At 39.1% G+C, this 24,719-nt stretch overlaps 1 protein-coding gene and 1 non-coding gene across 4 annotated transcripts in view; both read left to right on the top strand.

The window, feature by feature from the left end:
• Window positions 1-24,719, top strand: part of Nup98 (nucleoporin 98) — a 92,056-nt gene that overhangs the window by 5,680 nt on the left and 61,657 nt on the right. For 2 of the 3 annotated variants that reach the window (XM_021221888.1, XM_021221889.2), the window contains exons 2-10: window positions 7,725-7,828; window positions 8,446-8,547; window positions 8,660-8,836; window positions 10,987-11,126; window positions 16,867-16,974; window positions 17,577-17,757; window positions 18,616-18,779; window positions 19,965-20,102; window positions 22,988-23,126. In XM_021221888.1, the coding sequence (XP_021077547.1) occupies window positions 7,753-7,828; window positions 8,446-8,547; window positions 8,660-8,836; window positions 10,987-11,126; window positions 16,867-16,974; window positions 17,577-17,757; window positions 18,616-18,779; window positions 19,965-20,102; window positions 22,988-23,126 (1,225 nt within the window). In that variant the 5' untranslated portion in view covers window positions 7,725-7,752. The remainder of the gene's footprint in view (window positions 1-7,724; window positions 7,829-8,445; window positions 8,548-8,659; window positions 8,837-10,986; window positions 11,127-16,866; window positions 16,975-17,576; window positions 17,758-18,615; window positions 18,780-19,964; window positions 20,103-22,987; window positions 23,127-24,719) is intronic. The other variant, XM_029534880.1, reaches the window with a different exon arrangement.
• LOC115062778 lies at window positions 11,852-12,013 on the top strand. Its single transcript, XR_003842711.1, has one exon. It is a non-coding gene; the product is annotated as a U1 spliceosomal RNA (small nuclear RNA).

Genomic DNA, 24,719 nt, shown 5'->3' with positions numbered 1-24,719 from the left:
TATATATATATATATGTATATATATACATATATAATAAATGTAAAATAAAGTAGAAGTGGCTATTTAAAGTAAATAATAAGTGGGGGCACGATGGCTTATACCTTTAAATTCAGCACCTTAGAGGCAGAGCAAGCATATCTGTAATTTCAAGTCCATCCAGAGCTACAAAGTAAAATCCTGTCTGAAAAATAAGACACAATACAATAATAATTTTAAAATTTAGTGAGAAAGCTGGATTAATAAAAGATGATTGGATACAGTAGTTGACTTTTATATTCCAGCAGTTGACATTGTAAGTTTGTGAGAAATACCCAACCTATGTAGATAACTAGCTAAAAAAGAAGGGAGTATTTTAATAGTCTTTTCAGATGTTTGTGTTCTCCATTGATATGGCACTCATCTGTTAGAGGTTTGTAATGCAGATTTAGAAGCCATACATTACATTTATGTCCTGTGTTACACAGAAATTTATCAGTTCATCTTGCATACTGTATCTTATACATGATTTAATGACATCAGTATTGATAGTTTGGAAATTATTGGTTCACTAAGTTATGTTGATAAATAACATTTTACAGTTGTTACTATATTGATCCATTTCAGTATTCTCACAAGTTAAATCAGGGATGTCATGGCACAGGTCTTCAATGACAGTCCCAGGGAGTTTAATGGTGTACAGATGGATTCCGGGGCCAGCCAGGGATACAGTGAGACCCTGTCTCTCAAAACAATAACAAATTTGGAAGCAAAGAGCTGGCAATATAGATTAGTTAGTGGAGTGTTTGCCTAGTATACATGAAGCCCTAGATTCTCCTCAATACTTCATAAAACAGGCCTGGTAACATGACCTTTAACCCCAGCATTTGGGAGATAAAGGCAGGAAGATCAAAGTTGTTTTGGTTTACTTTCCTGTTGCTATACATGATCAAAAGTTACTTGGGGAGGCAAGAGTTAGTTCATCTCAAACTTTTAGTTTCAGCACACTGCTGAGGGAATTTTAAGGCAGGAACTGAAACAGAAACCTTGAAAACCTAGCTGTTACTTGCTAGACCACTGGCTCATGCTCAGCTCTCTTAATATAGCCCAGACCCACCTTCATAGGGATGCTGCTGTTTATAGTAAGCTGAGCCCTCCTGCATCAATCAAGACATTTTCCTGCATACAAGGATGCAGGCTAGGCTGGTCTGGATAGTTCCTCTCTCCTGGTGATCCTAGTGTGTAAAGTTGACAAGAGAAACAGCTAGCACAGAAGTTCAAGGTCCTCTTTGACAACATACCGAGTTTGAAACACGGCCTGCGATTCATGAAACCCGTTTTTAAAAAGTGAGGGACCCACACACATGTTGCATAAATGTGTAGGAATAAATAAATAAAACAATCTTTGCTGCGTTGTGGTTGGTGGTTGTAGTATAGGGACCTTTTTATTTATTTATTTATTTTTTGTTTTGTGTTTTTGTTTTTGAGATAGGGCCCTGGCTGTTCTGGAACCCTCTGTAGACCAGGCTGGCCTCCAACTCAAGAGATCCACCTGTCTGCCTCCCTGGTGCTGGGATTAAAGTTGTGAAGCTTGTGATGGGGCTTGTGGGTATGCTTGAATTCCCAGATCTTCAGAAGCAGAGGTAGAATAAGGAGTTTAAGGCTAACCTCAGAAATGTTAAAGTTAAGACTAGGTACTTTGTTCTTTCTGGACTTGTACCTAGCCTCCTTTCCTGTCTCTCTTATCACATCCAAGACCAAAGTAGGCAGTGCTTACCAGGTGCTTTTGCAGGAAGAGTGCTGTGAGTTCCAGGTCAGCCTGGGTTAGTGTGAGATCCTGTTGAGGCCTTGTCTCAAACAAAAACATACTCTTTTCTTTTATTAATTCAATAACTATGGGTAGTGATTCCTCCCTTTTCTACTATTACCATGGAGATTAAAAGAGAAACAAAAAAGTGCTTTGTAAAGTAGAAAGTAACTACTCAGTCTGTTCTTCTACAAGTGCCTACTGTGTTTGCTCTTTGCTGACTTTGTTAAAAATGAGTTCAGTGCAGTAGGAAGGAAGACAGATCAGTTAACATTTGTAGAACGTTTTAGAATTAGAAAGCAGCGGACCGGGGGTGGTGGCGGCGGCACACACCTTTAATCCCAGCATTCGGGAGGCAGAGACAGGTGGATTTCTGAGTTCAAGGCCAGCCTTGTCTACAGAGTGAGTTCCAGGACAGCCAGGGCTTTACAGAGAAACCCTGTCTTGAAAAAAAAAGAATTAGAAAGCAGCAAGCTGGGAGGGGCCTTGAAGCCTCATAGTCATAAAGTCATTCACGTTGTCAGACAGTGCTTAGAGGTTTGGTTATTTGTTGTTGTTTAACTTTTTGAGTTAGAAAACTAATTTTGTTGTTGTATCCAGAGTTAACATAGTGTACAAAATTTAGATATATGATAAAGTAAGAGATCAAACTTTTTGACATTGGGGGAACATATTTCTGTCTAGTAGTTAGATTACTGATGTGTGTTGACTCTTTCTTGGTATTATATAGAGTAAGTAATAAAGGTTATTGATGCACAAACTGCAGAGGGAAATTAAGGCTGAAATTAAAGATCACTTTAAATGTCTTATGAATGTAAATAAATTAATTCATAAAGATAAAAATGAGTTTTTGTAGAAAATTTTATCTAAGCCATGGAAATACCGTGAATTGTTTTATCATAAGAGATTACATTTTATCTTGCTTCTACTTCATCATATCTTACCTGAATGTACCACCATAACTTGTGTTTCTTGTCATTTGTTGTGCTAGCATATACCTGTAGTCTCACTGCCTTGGAGATGGAGGAAGAAAGATCAGTGTCATTCTTAGCTACCTAGTGAGTTTGAGGCCAGCCTGGGCTATGAGTGATCCTGTTTCCAAAACCCCAAATAACCTGTTGTAGAGTCAACCACCTGGAATCCTACATGTGGGAGGTAGAGGCAGGAAGATCAGCAGTTCAAAGTCAATCTGCGGTCCATAGAAAGTTTGAGGGTAGCTTTCTATAGCTGTGCCATCTCAAAACAACAACAAAAAGGATAATTGCCCCTTGCCTCAGCAGGTTAGCAGTAAATGGGATAAAGTTAAGTTCCTCTGGTAGCAGACTCTGAAGTGGGCAGTCCTTAGAGGTTGGTGCAGGAAACTTTCTTGGTATCATCTCCTGTGAGAGAAGTGAGAAAGTAGGAAATGACATTTGAATATGCATAGTGATGGGATAGAACCTTGGGCTTTACAGACAAAGGCAAGCATTAAAACTGACCATTGCCCTTGTGACACTCTTTATTTTTATTTATTATCTTTTCTTAGTAGTAGAAGAGAATTGAACCTAATTCTCTGAAAAAGTACTCTACCACTAAACTATATTTCTAGTGTGGTCAGTGTTGTGTTAATCAACATTGGTTGATGAAAGCATCAACCAATCCCACAAAAATTTAAAAAGCTGAAATTACCTCCCCTTTAGAGTTACACTAAGCTGGAGTCGAGTCCTAGCATTGGCCATGGATTTAGGCTATCAAAGGAAAAAAGTATGACCTTGGATGAGGCAAGTAGAGGCAATTCTGAAAAGAACTGACAGCTGAAGGCTGTCTTATAGTACAGCAGCTGGTACAAGAAATATTTTCCAGTCCTAAATGAAAGTCTGCATAGTTTATTGTTTCACAGTATCCAGGATGGGAAGTAAGGGTCAAGATAGATATGTGTAAAGAATTTATGTTGTGCTATGGATGTTTAGAAGAATGCCATTACTAAATGAAGTAACAAAAGATACCATACTGAAGTTGGGTTCTATAGAGTGAATTGGGTTGTTTGGCAGCAACAATAAAGAATAAAAAGTAGACAGTTTTCATTGAGTCAATGGTGTTACACAGCAGAGTGAGGAAAATAAATGATTTGAAGAGCAGAGCTGTATGTATTTACTAGTTTTTGTTTTGTGTTAGGGCCTCAGCCTAGGCTAGCCTCACGTTTACCAAGTAGCTGAGGTTGAGCCTGAATTCCTGTTCATCTTACCTTTGCACCTCTAGTGCTGGGATTGTAGGTAAGCTCCAATTCACCCAGTTTACCAGACTTCAATTTTTGTAGTAAGACAAATCGTGAGGTTGTCTTTGATCTTGATTTACTTCATTGTAATTTTGTTTCTGTTGTGATTTGTTTTGAGATAAGATCTGTGTAGCTAAGGATGACATTTGACCTCCTAAAAACCTACAGAGACATGTGCTGCCATTCCTCACTTACGCTGCATGCTAGGCCAGCACTCTTGCTAACTGAGCTACATCCCTAGCCCCTGTTGTGATAATTTAAGAGACCTTGCTCAGCAAGATAGCTGAGAATATGACAAGTTCATTCTTCTCAGAACTAAGAAAGTTGAGTGGGCATGCTGATTTTCACCTTTAATCCCAGCACTGAGGAGGCAGATGCAGGCAGGTCTCTTGGTCAGCCTGAGACACATAGTGAGACCCTGTCTCCAAAAAGGGGTGGGAGGAGTAGGAAAGATAGGTTGCTTTTGAATGAGAAACTTTCTTCATAGATTAAACATTTGCTGCCCTCATTCTTCTTGTTCTTGGGTTTGAGGCAGTTGAATTTCTTTAATATACTATGTATGTTTTTGCTTATTGCCTATTACCTATCTTTAATTGATTGAAAGGGTCTTTGGAAATGTAGAAAATAGATTAAACTTGAGTTCCACTTACCTTTATGACCTTGTAAAATGCAGTAAAATCTGGTCTTTTCTAATCTGCAAAATAGAGGTGATGTAAGTGATAATAGATAGCTCCTAACAATATCCATTCATTGTTGTTGACATGATGAACACAAATGCTTTTGTAGATGGAGAGGTATCTTCCAGGATATTTTATTACTACTTAGAGTCCCTTCGTGAAATATGTATATAATGAGTGGTAGGTTTCTGTATTAGGGTAAGATTTCTAAAAGTAAAATGTTGATAGTTAGGAGCTATAGAATTTAAGGTGTGTAGAGTCTAGTGTACCCAAAGCACAAATTACAACTAAAATGCCCTGTAAAGGTATGTTTTACAGAGGAAAAATTGTTATTAGCCATCGTTTAAAGAGTGCAATGCCTCTCGTTTAGCCATCAGAATTACACAAACAAGATGGCTGTGTGTGGAGATAAGTAAGAAGGTACCAGGCTGCTGGGCATGGTTGTACACCCTCTTAATCTCAGTACTTGGGAGGCAGAGGCAGGCAGATGTCTGAGTTTTAGGTCAGTCTTTTAGGATAGCCAGGGCTATACAGAGAAAACCTGTTTCAAAAAAAGAAGAAGAGGAGGAGGAAGAGGAAGAAGAAGAAGAGAAAACCTGTTTCAAAAAAAAAAAAGAAGAGGAGGAGGAGAGAGAGGAAGAAGAGGAAGAAGAGGAGGAAAAGAAAAAAGTGACAAGCCACACAGTGACGGTGCAGACCTTTCATCCCAGCACCCAGGAGGGAGAGGCAGGAGGACCTCCGTTGGAGACCAGCCTGGTCTACAGAGGAAGTTCCAGGACAGCCAGGATTACACAGGGAAAAAAGATAGATAAACATGAAATTAAAGGGGGACTGGTAGAGATATGGAAGAGAGAAGGTTAAGTAGTGGGAGAAAGAGGTATGAATATGATCAAAGTATGTTTGCACATACAGAGTTAGCATGTGCTAATATAATAACAATAAGAATGAAAAAGGGCAAGTAACAGTCAAACATCCCTTGACACTTAACAATGATAGTTATAAGCCTAATCTTTTTTTCGAGACAGGGTTTCTCTGTATAGTCCTGGCTGTCCTGGAACTCACTCTGTAGACCAGGCTGGCCTCAAACTCAGAAATTCTGCCTCTGCCTCCCAAGTGCTGGGATTAAAGGCATGCGCCACCACGGCCAGCAGTATTTATATAACTTCAAGCACTGTAACTAACACTATATCCCAAAACAGTGTTTTGTTTTTGTTTTTTTAAAAAAGGAGGTGCCTGGCAAAATCAACATGATAACTGGATAACCCTTGATTTGAGTGACACATGGTCCATGTGTCCAAACTCACTATTGTTATGAAACAATTTTTTTTTTAGATTTATTTATTTAATCTGAGTACTGTTACTCTCTTCAGACTCACCAAAAGAGGGCATTGGACCCCATTACAGATGGTTATGAGCCATCTGTGGTTGCTGGGAATTGAACTCAGGACCTCTGGAAGAGCAATCAGTGCTGTTAATCGCTGAGCCATCTCTCTAGCCTCATGTACTAGACTTTTAAAAAAAGATTTATATAATTAATGCATATAGGTGCTTTGTTTATATGTACATTTGCACAGCAGAAGGCAGTGGTTCCCATGGGACTGTGGCTAATGGTTGTGAGCCACCATGTGGATGCTGGGAATTAAACTCACGACCTCTGGAAGAACAGCTAGTGAGTGCTTCTAATTGCCAAGCCATCCTTACAGCCATGAAATAGAATTTTTAAAAATTGTGATAATATGTATATAAATAAAATTTATCATTCATTTATTTATTTTTTGTCAACATACATGTTGAAATCTTTTTCTCCCCTAACTTATCTATTCAGATCTTTTGGCTTTGTGTGTGTGTGTGTGTGTGTGTGTGTGTGTGTGTGTGTGTGGCAAAGTTTCTGCTCTGTGTAGCCCTGGCAGTCCTGCCTGTTATAGGCAGTGTGCTATCATATCTGGCTAAAGATATGGAATTTAAAACAGATCTCATTACTGAAAAGTAGGTGATTACATGAAGTATATATTCCCTAACGTTAAGTCTAGTCATTAAGTGCTCTTAACTGCTAAGCTGTCTTTCCAGTCCTGACCAGGAAAATATTTCAGATAGTTCAGATAACAGAATATGGTTTTGATGTATATGCTGTATAATTTCCTAGGTGCGTTTTTTTTTTTTTTTGTTGTTTGTTTGTTTTGTTTTGTTTTTGATATGGGGTTTCTCTGTATAGCTCTGGCTGTCCTAGAACACACTTTGTAGACCAGGCTGGCCTCGAACTCAGAAACCCACATGCCTCTGCCTCCTGAGTCCTGGGATTAAAGGTGTGTGCCATCACGCCCAGCTCCTAGGTGCGTTTTTTGTTAAAAATCTATCCTCATAGACGTAAACTCATGTTTTCTGTTTGTTTCTGTTGTTTTGAGACTGGCTGTGAGCTCTGTATAGAGGATGACCTTCAATTTCTGATCCCCTTTTCTCCCACCTCCAGAGTGCTAAGATTTTGGTGTGCCACAGTGTTCAGTGCTGGATAGCAAACACACTGTTCATGCAGATTGTTTGTACTGAACTGTATTATAATATTAAAACAAAAATTAGGTAAAATTTTTAAATAAGCTGAGCTAGTGTCATTTTTTTTGTCAAGCCTGATGAATTGAGTTCAACTCCCAGAATCCACGTGGTAGAAGAAAAAATATCCATTTATATCCCCTGTCTTCTCATGTGTTGTGGCATTTGGAGGGATGCACACACTAAAAATAATAAAAATTAAATTGCCCTGCAATTCAGTGCACATACATGAAAACATTTTCAGGGGATGGCCATTGATACGATCAGAAATTAATATCACGCTACAGTACTAGTCATTTTAGAAAGCATGCAGATTCATATAGTATTTAATTCATCATTCAAGGCTAGAGGATATTGAATAGGAGGACCATGTTATCATTTCTATGGGCCTAGCTAATATTTGTAAAGTGATAGATTTCTTGAAACAAATTTCTGTGTCTCAAAAGAAAAACTTCTCTTTTACAGCTTTCTGAAGCAAACACTTGCTTTGAAGATGTTTAACAAATCATTTGGAACCCCCTTTGGGGGTGGTACAGGGGGCTTTGGCACAACGTCGACATTTGGACAAAGTAAGTTATTAAAAAGAATGAACTAGGTGAAAATGTCTTGATTTGGTTGTCTTGTTTTGAGAACCAGTATCACTGTAACGGGCACAACTCTATATAGCTCAAGCTGGCCTTCGACTTCCAGTCCCCCTGACTTAGCTTCTCTAGTGCTGGAATTATAGGCATGAGTCACTGCCATGGTTAGTTTTAATTGTTAACTTGACATAATTGAGAATTGGATCTAAGAATATCTGTGAATGATCATTGTGATTATCCTGATTGATGGGGAAGGATCCACCTACTGTGGACCACACCATTCCCTGGGCTTGGGGTTCCTCCAGTCCACTTTTTCTGGACCTAGAGATAAACCCAGGGCCTGTGCTAAGTAATACTCTTACCACTGGGCTGCACCCTCTGTTCGTGCAGTCACACCTTTGATTTAAAGTTTACATTCCTGAGGGTAAGTAAAATGCCTTGGCTTGATTTCTATTCCATAAGAATTTCCATGGAAATTTGAGAAAGGTTTTAAATTGCATTAGTGGTTCTGCTTAATGCAGGATGTTACGGAAAAACAAACAAACAAAAACAAAACAAAACAAAAACGTTGCAGTTATTATTGACCCTGAATTTTGCTATTTCAGATACTGGCTTTGGTACGACTAGTGGAGGAGCATTTGGGACATCTGCATTTGGTTCTAGCAACAATACTGGAGGCTTATTTGGAAATTCACAGACCAAACCAGGTAAGGGATTTTGTTTGGAATATATATTGTTTATATGTAGCTGGCATAGAACTTTACTTAGTGACTACAGTTTATCCACATAAACTTGTTTTCTTCCCCGCCATCTCTTCAGGAGGATTGTTTGGTACCAGTTCATTTAGCCAGCCAGCAACCTCCACAAGCACTGGTTTTGGGTTTGGCACATCAACAGGAACATCAAATAGCTTATTTGGAACTGCAAGTACCGGGACCAGTCTTTTCTCATCCCAGAACAATGCATTTGCACAAAATAAACCAACTGGCTTTGGGAGTAAGTAGGACACTATTCTTTGGACTTGTACTTCTACTCGTTTAATATTTGATTTGTTTGTTGAATGTGTTCTCTCCTCTTTGCTCTACAACCAAATCAAGACATACTTATCTCCTTTCCCATCAAGTGGTCAAAACCAGGAAATAGGAGAACCTGAAAGTATATTGAGTTTAGTAGGCTAGAAAAGAGGGCAGTAAGTATAGCAGTTTCTGGACATCTAGGGCTATACAGAGAAACACTGTCTCAAAAAAATACACACATACAATAAAACAGACAGAGAGATGTGTCTGACCTAGAATGGCCTCCTGGCCTGTGTCTCACATTTACAACAAAGAGATTAGAGCAACAGGAATTAGAAATACTGCTTAATTACTCCTCTGCTTTTTGCTCATAGCAGATGTTGTTGACTTTATAAATCTGTATGTCGCCAGTGGCTATTTCTCTAGATAGTACTTTAAGGCAGCCACTAACTGCCCTATGAGGTGATGCTGTTTATGTGACAAGAGCACAGTAATATACAAGTGGCTAAGCAACCAACAATTTTTTGAAAGGTAAAACTGTAGGGATTTTGAAAAACAAACAAACTTTTTCTTGGTGTGTCTGAGTGAGGCAAAGTCTCATGTAGACCGGGGTAGCCTCAAACTCCGGCGTCTACTTCCCTGGTATTGTTATGTCACCCTTTCTGGTAGGATGTTGAAATAGTTAAACATGCCACATAGAATGCAATCTTTTTTGTTTGTTCAGGGGTTTTTGTTGTTGTTGTAGTTGTCTTTGTTTTGTTTTGTTTGTTTTTTGAGACAAAGTTTCTCTGTGTAGTCCGGCTGTCCTGAAATCCATTCTGTTGATCAGGTTGAAAATGCAAAAAGAGATAGTCCTATCAACTTTTTTTTTTTAAAAAAAGATTTATTTATTATTATATGTAAGTACACTGTAGCTGTCTTCAGAGACACCAGAAGAGGGTGTCAGATCTCATTATAGATGGTTGTGAGCCACCATGTGGTTGCTGGGAATTGAACTCAGGACCTTCGGAAGAACAGTCAGTGCTCTTAACCACTGAGCCATCTCTCCAGCCCAGTCCTATCAACTATAAAAAACATATTTAGGATCAGAGTTCCTTGGAAGTGATAATTTACTAATAAGAAATCAAAATGCTCATAATGGTTATAACTTAACATTAAATATTAGCAGGCAAGATTTTCCAAGGTTTCTCTGTGTAGCCCTGGCTGTCCTGGAACTCAATGACCCTAAACTTCTGATCCTCCTGTCTCTGCTTCTTGAGGACTGGGTTGTAGGTACAGATTACCATATCTAGCTATAACTTTGTTGAGATAGGGTCTTATGTAGCAATGGCTGTTCTGGAACTCATTGTGTAGAGCAGGCTGGCCTCAAACTCACAAAGGTCTGTCTCTGCCTCTCTTCTGAGATTATAGGTGTGGGCCCCTATGCCTGGCTAGGGGATACTATTTCTATAGTACTTTCTACTTGGATTTTTGAAACAGTGTCTTTGTAGTCTCAGCAAGCCTGGAATTCACTGTGTAGTTAGTCCAGGCTAGTACTGAACTGAGTGCAGCCCTTCCTACTTAGCCTCCTAAGTATTTGAATTACAATCCTGCTTCTGAGTTAGTTTCTGTAAAATAAACAACAGTGCCCTCTGATGTTAAGTTTTTCCAGGAGTTGGTCATATTTTATCTTAACCTATCTATGCTTGATTGCTCCAATAGGACCACTTTACATATACAATATTTTGGTAATATATGGGTATATGAAATACTGTATCTAAATAAAAACATAATGCTGTTGTGATGTTTTCAGAAAGACAGTTTCATTCAGCACTCATTCATTCTTAGTAAGAAAAGGAGAAATGAGATGAAATATACATGTGAAATAAAATATTTCTTTTTAGTTTTGTTTGTAGTATCTAAAAACTACATACACATTTAGCAAACCAGTGGTTTTGCAATTGTTACCTTTGAAAGTTGTAGCCAGGAAGCACATGTCATATGAAATATAGCTTAAATCTGTTTACTCGTGAGAAATGAAGAGTATTTGACAGTGTGAAAGCAGTGCTGCTTTACTCCACCCTTCCCTGCTTTCAAGGTGTGTTAACATTTAGTTGTTTGCTATCTAATTCTCATTTTTCTAATTTACAGATTTTGGAACCAGTACTAGCAGTGGAGGACTCTTTGGAACTACAAATACCACCTCTAATCCTTTTGGTAGCACATCTGGCTCCCTTTTTGGGCCAAGTAGTTTTACAGCAGCACCTACAGGAACTACCATCAAATTTAATGTATGTATTTTCTTCCAGTATATTTCCCCATTTGTGTATTTCTTTGTAGAATGATCAGATTGCTCCTATCTCCAGGAATACATATCACAGTTTTGTTTTTAAAAAATAAGATTTTTTTATTTTGAGTTTATGTGTATGAATATTTGTTACATGTGTGAATACGTACCATGTGCATTCCAGTACTCAGGCCAAAAGAGTGTCATGATCTCTTGCAATTACAGTAACAGATGGTTGTGAACCACCATCTGGTGCTGTTATAATAGGCCTCAGGAGCCAGGTATGGTGGCACACGCCTTTAATCTGGATTAAAGCTGCATTCGGGAGGCAGAGGCAGGCGGATTTCTGAGTTCGAGCCCAGCCTGGTCTACAGAGTGAGTTCCAGGACAGCCAAGGCTACACAGAGAAACCCTGTCTCGAAAAAACCAAAAAAAAAAAAAAAAAAAAAAAAATAGGCCTCAGGACCTTAACATAACTGACACAGTAGAGGCACTATTCTGACCTTAGAACCTAGCATGTAGGTACTAACATGTAGGTTGTGTAGTAAGACTTTGTCTCAAAAATACCGTCTTTTGTTATTGTTTCTTTGTTTTGTCTTTTAATTTATGTGTATGGGTGTTTGACCTACATGTATGTACATGTACCTTGTATGCATTGCCCAGAACGGCCACAAGAGGCATCATCCTCTGGAACTGGAGTTACAGCAAATTGTAAAGCAACATGTGGGTGCTGGGGATTGAACCTGAGTCCTCATGATCACGAAGGTGGTTTTCCCAGGGTGAGGCTCACCCATTGCACTTGGGGTGTGCTGACCCCTGCGATTTCCCCAAATGCAGGAAACTCAACTGCATAATTTGTGGTAGTGGGGAACTGTGTTCGCGCTCTCCCCTGAAAGAATAAATAGAAAAAAAAAAGAACCTGGGTCCTTTGGAAAAGCAATTAGTATTCCTTTTTTTTTTTTTTTTTTTTAAGATTTATTTATTTTACATATGTGAGTACACTGTCATTCCCTTCAGACACACCAGAAGAGGGCATTGGATCCCATTACAGATGGTTGTGAGCCACTATGTGATTGCTGGGAATTGAACTCAGAACCTCTGGAAGAGCAGTAAGTGCTCTTAACTACTGAGCCATCTCTCCAGTTCCCCTACAGATGGTTTTTAGCTACCATGTGGATTGCTGGGAATTGAACTCAGGGCCTCTGGAAGAGCAGTCAGTGAGTGTTCTTAACTGCTGAGCCATTGCTAGTCACCCCATCCCCCAAATCCTGTGGTGGGGGGAATAATTTTTTAAAATAGTACTAATGACACTGTGTTGTGACTACGCCTTTAGTCCCAGCACTCAGGAGACAGAGGCAGGCTGATCTCTGTGAGTTCCAAGCCCTGCGTGGTCTACAGAGCAAGTTCCAGGACAGCAAGGGCACCAGAGAGAGAAGATGTATCTCCAAAAACCAACCAACAAAAAGTAGTAATGGTTTTATAGGACTAATGAGATGGCTCAGTGGATAAAGGTACTTGATATCAAGCCTAGTAACTGAGTTTAGTCTTTGGGACCCATATGGTAGAGGACAGAACTACAGTTGTCCTCTGATCCCTATGCAGACAAACAGAATAGTTAAAAAAAGAAAAATTACATATGTAATTAGTATGTATACAGGAAATGTGAAACATACATCTACTTTTTGTTGTCACTGTAGGGATTTAGCCAAAGTCTCATGTATGGTAGGCGAGCACTCTTTTCACTGAGCTCTGTCTCCAGCATGAAACATACAGGTTATGATGTATATCACGATTATTCTTTTTTTAATGGATATTTTATTTGTTTGCATTTCAAATGCTATCCCCTTTCCTGGTTTCCCCTCTGCAAATCCCCTTCCCTATCCCGTCTTACCCTGCTTCTATGAGAGTGCTCCCTCACCCATCCACTCCCTCCTCACTGCTCTAGCATTCCTCTACACTGGGGCATCGAGCCTTCACAGGACCAAGGACCTTCCCTCCCACTGATGCCAGATAAATCCCCTCAGCTCCTTCAGTTCTTCCATTGAGGTGCCTGTGCTCAGTCTGATGGTTGGCTGCAAGCATCTACATCTGTATTGGTCAGGATCTGGCAGAGCCTCTCAGGAGACAGCTATTATCAGGCTCCTATCATCAGCAAGCACTTCTTGGCATCAGCTGTAGTATCTGGGTTTAGTGTCAGCATGTGGGATTGGTTCCCAGGTGGGGTTGTCCCTGAATGGCCTTTTCTTCCGTTTCTGTTCCACTCTTTGTCCCTGTGTTTCTGGGTTAAAATTTTGGGGATGGGTGGGTGGCCCCATCTCTCAACTGGGAGGGAGAGGGAAGAACATGCCTAACCTCTGGATATGATCTGGACAGGTTCTTCCTCCCCTTTGGAGTATTTCAACTAATGTCATCCTTTTCGGGTCCTGGGAGGCTCTTGCTTTCCTGGCATCTGTGACTTTCTGGTTGCTACCCCCAGTTCCCTACCCTCCCATTGCTACACACCTCTGTTCAATTTCCTGACCCTCTGTACATCTTCATCTCCTCCCATACCTGATTCTGCCCCTCTTCCCACTCCCTTCCTCCCACCCTCTACTTTCCTTGATTATCTTGTTCCCTCTTCTAAGTAGGACTGAAGCATCCACTCTTTGATTGTCTTCCTCTTGAGCTTCATGTGGTCCATGAGTTGTATTGTGGGTATTCCACACTCTTTGCCTGATATCCATACCATGTGTGTTCTTTTGTGACTGGGTTATCTTACTTAGGATAATATTTTCTAGCTCCATCGATTTGCCTGCAAATTTTGTGAAGTCATTGTTTTTAATAACTCAGTAGTACTCCACTGTGTAAATGTACTACATTTTCTGTATCCATTCCTCTATTAAGGGACATCTGGATTGTTTCCAGCTTCTGGCTTCTTTGGACATAGTGGAGCATGAGTCCTTATTACATGTTGGAAATCTTCTGGGTATATTCCAGAAGGAAAGTACTATGTCGAAAGTACTATGTCCAATTTTCTGAGGAACTGCCAGACTGATTTTCACAGTGGTTGTACCACTATGCAATCCCACCTGCAATGGAGGAGTGTTCCTCTTTCCCCACATCCTTGCCATCATCTGCTGTCACCTGACTTTTTTTTTTTTTTAAAGATTTATTTATTATATGTAAGTACACTGTAGCTGTCTTCGGACACTCCAGAAGAGGGTGTCAGATCTCTTTACAGATGGTTGTGAGCCACCATGTGGTTGCTGGGATTTGAACTCTGGACCTTTGGAAGAGCAGTTGGGTGCTCTTACCCACCGAGCCATCTCACCAGCCTGTCACCTGACTTTTTAATCTTAGCCATTCTGACTAGTGTGAGGTGGAATCTCAGGGTTGTTTTTGATTTGCATTTCCCTGATAACTAAGGATGTTAAAATTTTCTTTAGGTGCTTCTTGGTCATTCAAGTTTCCCCAGTTGAGAATTCTGTTTTCCTCATTTTTTGATAAGGTTATTTGGTTCTCTTGAGTTTAACTTCTTGAGTTTTTTGTATATTGGATATTAGCCCTCTGTTGGATGTAGGATTGGTAAAGATCTTTTCCCAATCTGTTGGTTGCTGTTTTGTTGTATTGACAGTGTCCTGTGCCTTAAGGAGAACTTTGCAATTTTATGAGGTCCCATTTGTCTATTGTTGAACTTAGAACATAAGCCATTGGTGTTCTGTTCAGGAAATTTTCCCCTGTGCCCATGTGTTTGAGGCTCTTCCCCACTTTGTCCTCTATATAGTTCAGTGTATATGGTTTTATGTGGAGGTCCTTGATCCACTTGGACTTGAGCTTTGTACAAGGAGGTAAGAACAGATCAATTTGGATTCTTCTACATGCTGATGGTCAGTTGAACCAGCATCATTTGTTGAAAATGCTGTCTTTTTTCTACTGGATGCTTTTAGCTCTTTGTCAGAGTTCAAGTGACCATAGGTGTATGGGTTCATTTCTGGGTCTTCAATTCTATTCCGTTGATCTACCTGTTTATTTCTGTACCAGTACCGTGCAGCTCTGTAATATAGCTTGAGGTCAGGGATGGTGATTCCCCCAGATATTCCTTTATTGTTGAGAGTAGTTTTCACTATCCTGGGTTAAGATTATTACTCCAATTAAATTTGTATTCTACATTGGTTATGATAGCCCACATGAAGCAGAATTTCTTTCCTTTTTGTTTTGTTTTGTTTTGTTTTGTCGAGACAGGTTTTCTCTATGTAGCCTTAGCTGTCCTGGAACTCACTTTGTAGACCAGGCTGGCCTCAAACTCAGAAATTCGCCTGCCTCTGCCTCCCAAGTGCTGGGATTAAAGGTGTGGGCTACCACGCCCTGCTGGAAGCAGAATTTCTGAGGTAGGGTCTTGCTGTGTAATTCAGGCTGTCTTTATACTAGCTCTCTACATAACTCAAGTCTGGCCTTGAACTCATAGTGGTCTTGCTTTGGCTTTTTAAGTGCTAGAATTACAAGTGTCTTAGTCAGGGTTTCTATTCCTGCACAAACATCATGACCAAGAAGCAGTTGGGGAGGAAAGGGTTTATTCAGCTTACATTTCCACTTTGCTGCTCATCACTGAAAGAAGTCAGGACTGGAACTCAAGCAGGTCAGGAAGCAGGAGCTGATGCAGAGGCCATGGAGGGATGTTTCTTTACTGGCTTGCTTCCCCTGGCTTGCTCAGCTTGCTCTCTTATAGAGCCCAAGACTACCAGCCCAGAGATGGCACCACCCACAAGGGGCCCTCCCCCCTTGGTCACTAATTGAGAAAATGCCCCACAGCTGGATCTCATGGAGGCATTTCCCCAACTAAAGCTCCTTTTTCTGTGATAACTCGAGCAGTGTCAAGTTGACACAAAACTAGCCAGTACAACAAGTGTCTGTCACTATTTCTGTTCTTAGGCAGCATTGGAATAGTCTTCTGTTTATAGAAATTAAAAAATAAAGAACAGACCATAGAAAAATAACTGAAAATAAGACTTCTTTGTGGAGCTAAATGGGATAATCCATCAATAGTCTATATCTACTCAAGAGTAAAATCTTGCCAGCCAGTAGTGGCATACAACTTTATTCCCATCACTTGGGAGGCAAAGGTTGGAAGATCTCTGAGTTGAAGGCTAGCCCAGTCTTCAGAGTGAGTTCCAGGCAGTATACAGTAAAACCTAGTCTCCAAAAACAAAACAAGACGGATTATTCAGGTGGCTATGTTATAGGGGAGAGATCAGAAATGTTGCCATATATTTTAATCAAGCATCTTAGATAACAATCTTACCATGCGGTTTTACCATGCGGTTCTTACTGTGTTGCCCAGGCTGCTCTTGAATTCCTGGTCTCAAATGATCTTGTTTCAACTTCTAAAATAATTGGGATTATATGTGTGTTTTCGATTGTGCCTAGCTCTAACTTTTAGTTTGTTTCTGTAGCCCACCCAGGTTGGTCTGGTATTCAGGGCTGCCTCTAGAGTCTTGGGATTGTAGGTATGGGCACTACATGGTCTCCTAAATGATGTTTTTTGAGTAGGCAGAGAGCATGGGGATTTAATCCAAGCCTTTGTAAATGTTAATCAGGTACTAACCACTGAGCAGAATTATACTCTTTGTCCTAACTTGTTATTAAAAAAAAAAAAAATGAAGTAGTTAATAGTTTTAAAGTTTAGTGATTGAGAAATTGTATCTGTGAGAGTACACAGAAAAATTGGAATTTGAAATATTGAAATATGCCTTTGTCTTTCTTTGCAGCCTCCCACTGGTACAGATACTATGGTCAAAGCTGGAGTTAGCACTAACATCAGTACAAAGCATCAATGTATTACTGCTATGAAAGAATATGAAAGCAAGTCATTAGAGGTCAGTAAAATGAAGGGAAAAACCCAGCTTAATACTTAAGATTTAATGGTTCACATTGGTTCTGAATAAAAGCCTGACATTAGTAAAGATGTTTTTCAAGATAACGTATTATCTTTATGTATTATGTGTTATATATTTTAGGCTAGAATAATATTCTCCACATATACAGTAGTACTAAGTACATCTTTTTATCTAGTATTCTATACTGGATAGATATTTACATTGTAGTAACAATACATTTGTGTACATAACATGATCTTTTAGTAAATTTGTGCAAAATCTTAAATATTTGGCTTAAAAATTTTTTCACTAAGTGAAAGGATATGTATTAAGTGACAGCATAGGGAAAAAAAAAACAAGAAACCAAGCATATCTAACATTTCTTCTTGTTCTCTCCCTTCATTACAGTCCTTTCCCTCCAAAATTAGCTTCCACCTTGATTGTCCATTTTTGCCAGTCTCTTAATTTTATATAGATAGACACTGACTTTGTACTTCAGTATATCAGTTTTACTACTCTGTAACAGTTTCTTGTGTAGGTCTCCTCTAAGTAATTTTTTTTTTTTTGCTATATGTTAATTTTGGTAATGTATTTACTTTCAGGAACTACGTTTGGAGGATTATCAGGCTAACCGGAAAGGCCCACAGAACCAAGTGGGAGCAGGTACCACGGCTGGCTTATTTGGGTCTTCTCCAGCAACTTCCAGTGCAACAGGACTCTTCAGCTCCTCCACCACTAACTCAGCCTTTTCATATGGTCAGAACAAAACTGCCTTTGGAACTAGTAAGCACTTCATTATTCCATAAAGAAAAATGGTCAAACTGAGCGTTAGTGGCTCTTGCCTTCAATCCCAGCACTCAAGAAGGAGAGGAAGGCATATGTCTGTGAGTTTTAGGCCAGTCTCACCTACAAAGTTAGTTCCAGGACAGCCAGAGCTATACAGAGAACTCCCCTCCCCACGCCCCTCCCAAAAAAAGGTCAAATAGAAGTAAATCATGACTGTCACTCTGTTACAAGAACTGGGATATTTATGAGTAAGAAGAGACAGTTAAAAGTGTAGGTGGCTAAGGAGTCCTTTCATTTCAGAAGGTGATATTTGAGTAATATCAAGGTAAAAGAACTGATTGTATGTGCTTTTAGGAAAATTCAGCTAACTTGAAAACATGTGTCTTAAAACCCTAAGGTTTTAGAAGTTTTTTTTTGAAGTAGGGTCTCACTGTGTAATTCAAGTTGACTTCAAAATCAAAGCAGTCCTTCATCTTTCAGATGCTGGGATTATAGATATGAGCCAGCAGGCCCAGCAAAACTCAAGTTGGAGGAACAGTCAGTTCTCTTAACCATTGAGTCATCTCTCCAGCCTGAATATTTTATCTTATAAAACAGGAAAAGTTGAGTTCACAAAGGAAAGTCATTTAGTCATTTAGTCATTTTAGAATTTTTGAGTTGAAGTCTAGTAGAAAAGAACGTTTTAACATAAAGTAGAGCTAGCTAAAGATAGAAAATAGGTTGCTAAGTGATGACCATACAATAATTTAGCAGTAGAAAAAGCTCAGAAGATTGTTGGCTCATTTGAGAGAATTTTTGTTTTGTTTTTTTTCATTTGTTTTTTGTTTGTGTTTGTTTTTATCCTTTTTCTGAAAGGCACAACTGGATTTGGAACAAATCCAGGTGGTCTCTTTGGTCAACAGAATCAACAGACTACCAGTCTCTTCAGCAAACCATTTGGCCAGGCTACAACCACCCCGAATACTGGCTTTTCCTTTGGTAATACCAGCACCCTTGGACAGCCAAGCACCAATACTATGGTAAGGAAACAGGCCCTTAGTTAACTCCAGGTCTTATTTATGAAGGAAGCTAAGTAATGGGACTGGTAGTCATGTTTAACTTACAAGTGCTATCTCTACTGCATTTCTTTTGAATGGGTTATTCAGTATAGGGAAGAAAACAAACCTTTCTTTCAGTAGTGAAGACCTGGAGTTTGTATCAGCCCAGTGAGTATTTTGTTGAGTATGTCATTTATCCTTTCTGAGCATAGTTTTCTTTCACTAAGAGGTTGCTTAGTGGGTATCAGGTGACTATCTTGAAGCTATATGCCTTGTGATATTGATGGTTTGATTCAGAAGGAGTGGGAAGGAAATATGAGAGTGGAGCATGTATGTATGATCACAATACATTATGTACATGGATGAGATTGTTGAAAAAATATTGAAGGTAAAGACTGGTTACTGGCATTATAGGGACAAATATGGAACTGGATATACTGTAATCTTGGCAGTTGGTAAGAGGATCATGAGTTCAAGGATAACATTGACTATGTATCTGGTTCAAGGCCAATCTGGGCTGCATGAGACAAATCTCAAAAATTCAGTGAAGCATATGTGTAAAATTGAATAAAGAAACGAATCCTCACATTTATATACAACTGATTTTCCAGCATGAGTACAATAACTGATTGTCCTTCTGCAGAAGAATGAGGTTAAATCCCTTATCATTAATAACTGAGGTTTACTCAATAGATCAAATACCCAGAATTATAAAACTCATGATTGTGTTTCATTGTTGTGTTTATGACCCTGGGTTTCACTCTGCAGTCCAGGCTGACCTGAAACTCATGATTTTGCTTCAGCCTCTTTCATAATGGGTTAAGTTTATAAGCATTTAGAACAAAATGAGGTGGTTTCTTTTGTTTGTTTTGATAGCAGAATCTTTTTACATAGCTTATACCAGAACACCTTAGAGCACATGAATTCATTGAAAGGTTTAATACACGCCCAGCACTTGAAGCTCACTTACTGTTCTGGAAACAGGGGCTTTGGTTGTAGGGGATAAATTTATAGTTTTGATTTTTCAGGATTTTTGCAAAGAAATCTTTAAGAATTTTATGTTTATCACACATGCTTTAAAAAATAATGGTGACTTTTTAAAAACCAATCTAAGACTTTAAAGAAAACTATTATGAATTGCCTTTTAATCTAGATTACACTTTCCAGGGCCTATTTGGAGTAACCCAAGCCTCACAACCAGGAGGTCTTTTTGGAACAGCTACAAACACCAGCACTGGGACAGCATTTGGGACAGGAACAGGTCTCTTTGGACAGCCCAATACTGGATTTGGTGCAGTTGGTTCGGTAGGTATCACAGTTGACTGCAATTTGGAGTTCTTAAATCTGTTAAAGGAATATATATAAAATAGATAACTATTTTCTAAGAATTTAACATAAATATGTTTGTGTTTTTTGTTTTCCCCCTCTCTATTCATATATAAATATGTATACATATAATTTGTATTAATTTTAAAATTCATTTTTGCATATGTATGCCTCTACTATACTGCACACATGGCAGTCAGAAACCACTTATTTGTAGGAGTCTAGTCTCTCCTGCTATGTGGGTTCCAAGGATCAAATTCAGATCATCAGGCTGGGTGGCAAGTATGTTTACCCAGAGCCATCTTGCCAGCTTCCCACAGTCTTTCTTCTCAGGCTGACTGGAACTTCTTTGTAGCCAAGGATAACCCAAAGTAGTTTGCCCCAAACTACTAATCTTCGTGTTTTCACTTCCCTGGTGCTAGTATTGCAAATATTTGCCATCATGCCCAGATTCCTGAAGTGTTGGGGACCAAACCTGGGCTTCATGCATTCTAGAAAAGTACTGTACTAACTGGAGTCTGTATTCCCCGCCCCATTGTTTATTTTCAGTTACTAAATTGTCTCTTACCTCAGTGATGGCATGGTTTGCATCTGTTTGAACATGCTGTTAAGGGCTGGGGAGATCGTTCAGCAGTTAAAAGCACTGGCTGTTCTTCCAAATGACCTAGCCCCACATGGCAGCTCAAAAATGTCTCACTCCAGTTTCAGGGGACCCAACACCATCTTCTGGCTTCTGCAGGCACTAAATATACACATATTACATAGATATACATGTAGGCAAATATCCATACACATTTAATAAAACCTTTAAAAAGAGAAAATAAAATAATGTTATAGTCATTCAGTTTTAAATTGAGAATTAGCAGTGCTTATTTTTATTATGTACAGCATAAAGTCTTTTTTGGTGTGTTTGTTTTATACTTAGTGGCTTTGCCATTTCAAGCTTCCTCCAAAGTTTCAAAGATGATTTATATTGTAGAATCTATTTGGTTAATTTAAATTATGTAGTCTTAATTTAGATGGTTTAAATCAGGTTTTCTTCCTTCCTTCCTTTCTTTGTTTCTTTCTTTAAGATAGGATTTTACTATGTAGCCCTGGCAGTCATGAACCTTGCTATGTAGACCAGGGTGGCTTCAAACTCAAAAGATCCACCTACCTTTACTTGCATAGTGCTGAGATTGAAGGCCTGCATCACCATGTGTAGCCCAAATCAGATAAATTTGAACACCTAGTTTTTTTTACTGTGTTTTGGAAGAAAAATTGGTATAATTTTTGGAATTTAAATGCTTTTGGTGTTGATTGCTGGAATTCTCTTACTGTGGAAGGTATAACTCAGTTATTCAGTTTGTTGAGTAAGTTGTCTAAGTACAGAACTACTGTTTTGGAATGCAGTTAATCTAAAAAGCAGTGTTAAATTTATACTATAATACCACTTGAGAAAAAAATTGACAAAAGTTTCAGAGTACCTTGGGTGTAACAGTGTGTGGCTGGCATGCGCAAGGCCCTAGTTTTTATCACCAGTACCACCATCACCACCACTGCAAAGAGCTGGTCAAACATATCTAAGACAAGATTAAAAGTTTGAATCCAACCTGGGCTACAGAGAAGTCAAGGCCAGCCTCAACCATATAATACTCTGCTCAAAAAAAGGGTGGGGTGTGCTGAGGATGTAGCTTAGCATTAGAATGCATAGCATGTACTAGGCCTTGGGTTCAATCTCAGGCTACAAACAAAAATGTTTTCTCCCTTTACCTTTACCCTCTTGACTTTTCCCTCTCTCATCTCCAATAAAGACGGCTGGTCTTCCTCTTGGTTTAGTTTTCCACATGTTGGAATTGCGGGCCTGTACTACCACCCTTGGCTAATAGTCACCTTGGTATTTTTCTTTGACTCACTGAAATCCTGTTAATTTTCTGTGTTAGTAGCATTGTGCTTACATCTTACTCAGACTGTTTTATCTTCCTTTTGTTTTTATTGTTGGTTTATTTTTGTTGTTTTTAGAATTATTTATTATATATAAGTACACGGTAGCTGACTTCAGACATACCAGAAGAGGGAGTCAGATCTCATTACAGATGGTTGTGAGCCACCATTTGGTTGCTGGGATTTGAACTCAGGACCTCTGGAAGAGCAGTCAGTGCTCTTAACCACTGAGCCATCTCCCCAGCCCTGTTATATCTTCTGATTGTCTGTGTTCAGCTGTCTTTTCCTAAAACTATTCTTCCGTTACATATTCGATACTTGCATGCACTTTCCCTTATTACTTACAGTTATGTTTATTGTTTGTCTGTTTGGACATATGTGAGTATGAATGAGGTACCCTCAGAGGTCAGAGGTGTTGGGTTCCTGGGAACTCCAGTTCCAGGGAGTTTTGAGCCACTTAATATGAGTGCTTGGAAGTGAACGTGGAAGAGTTATTAGTGCTCTTAACTGCTGAGCCATCTTTCTAGCCCTTATTATTATTTTAATTTTAATTTTTATTATTTTATGTTATGTGTGTATACATGGGTACAGATGTTTGAAGAGTTTTCAGATTCCCCTGGAGTTGGAGTTACGGATGGTTGGGGGCATGGGTACTGGGAGTCACACTTATTTGCTCTTTATTTTGTTGTTGTTGGTGGTGGTGGTGGTGGTGGTTGTGGTTTTTTATTTTATGTACATTGGTGTTTTGTCTACTTGTATATCTATGGAGGATATCACATCTTGGAATTACAAACAGTTGTGAGCTGCCATGAGGTTTTTAGGAATTGAACTTGGATCCTCTGAAAGAGCAGTCAGTGCTCTCAACCACTGCGCCATCTCATCATGCAACAAAGCCTGTTGTATTTTTATATTATCCTAATTTTCTTGTATTTTCTTTTTAGACCCTGTTTGGCAATAACAAGCTTACAACTTTTGGAACCAGCACAACCAGTGCTCCTTCATTTGGTACAACCAGTGGCGGGCTCTTCGGTAACAAACCAACCCTGACTTTAGGAACCAATACAAACACTTCCAATTTTGGTACATATAAAATGCAGGTTTGACTCTCTTAAAGTTACACTGACTATACCACACATCATTCTCCTGATTCATATGATTGGAAATGTTTAAAAATTCTCAGGTAAGCTGTAGCCTGATGCTACATACCAGAAGGAAAGATTTTTTTTTTAAAGTCATGGAACATGATATATGAGACAATTTGGTTTTAATTTTCTTTGAACTTGATTTGTGTGAGGTAACCACTCCATTTAGGTAGGTTTCAAACATGAGGGTGTGGTGTACAAGGGAATTCTTTCTGAAAGTCTAAGTTTTGCTGAATTAGACTATTATTCTGGCAATTTTCATTGTAGTAGCTAATGCCTGTAACTGCTGAAGCAGGAGCCATGATTTCTAGTCTAGGCCATCCATCCTGTGCTACAGAATAAGACATTTTTCTTTATTTGCTATGTTGAGGTAGAACACAGGGTCTTGTGTTCTAGGTAAGCCACTGAGCCAAATTCCCAGCATTTTTAGTGGGTTTTATATGGCATTATAATCTACTTGAAAAAGAGACTTTTAAGTTTGCATCAGAAGAATAGTGTATTATTAGAGTAGGAGCAAGATGTGCAAGACTTGTGAGATGTCTATTTTCAGACTCAGATTTCATTTTTATAACCTTTTACTCAAGTTGTTCATTCATTGCTTGTATTTACTATAGTTCCATTCATAATAAGTATTTTTGGTTGAAAAACTTTGAGGTAGTGGGCGTGGTTAGAATGGCTTCTGTGCTTGTTTCTTGACTATAAAACCAAAAAGGATAAAAGTATATCAGTGTTTCCTTGTGTCCTTTCCCTGTTTTTAAAAAGATCATCATCACCGTCTCTCTTTTAAGCAGCTTTTTTAACCCTTTTTTCTTTTTTGATTTTTGGAGACTGGCTCTCTGGATAGTGTCTTAGCTCTATATACTATGTTGCCCTCAAATAGAAGTCCACCTGTCTCTGCCTCCTGATTGTTGGGGTGATAGGTGGGGGCCACCATGCCCAGCTTTATACCATATTTCATGCTTTTACCCCATGTCGAGGTGAGTTGACCTGTTGCCCAGGTAGCCTTGGACTCAGGCAGTTTTCTTGCCTTATCTTCTAGGTAGTTAGACTATATATATGCACACCATCATGCTCAGCTCACTAGCTGAAATTTTAATACCATATTTATTCTGTGTATCTTTTTTTATGGCTCTCCTAAAGACCTATCAACCATTAAGATTTTATGCTCCTGGGATGGAGAGATGGCTCTGTGGTTAAGAGAACTGACTGCTCTTCCAGAGGACTAAGGGTTCAGTTCCCAGCATCCACATAGCAGCTCACAGCTGTCTGTAACTCCAGTTCCTCAATTGTAACTCTCGTGTGAGGGATCTGGCACCCTCACACAGACATACATGAAGGCAAAACACCAATGCACATGAAATAAAAATAAGTAAAAATTTAAAAACAGTAAAGATTCATTGTTCTTAAGGAACTGTTTTCACTACTTTTGAAAATACATTTATGGGCTGGTGAGATGGCTCATCAGGTAAGAGCACCCGACTGTTCTTCCAAAGGTCCTGAGTTCAAATCCCAGCAACCACATGGTGGCTCA

The sequence above is a fragment of the Mus pahari genome, chromosome 1 (assembly GCF_900095145.1).
Source record: "Mus pahari chromosome 1, PAHARI_EIJ_v1.1, whole genome shotgun sequence".
NCBI classification, from domain to species: Eukaryota; Metazoa; Chordata; class Mammalia; order Rodentia; family Muridae; genus Mus; species Mus pahari.
The sequence above is the reverse complement of the archived record's forward strand: the minus strand, read 5'-3'. Positions and strand labels throughout refer to the sequence as shown.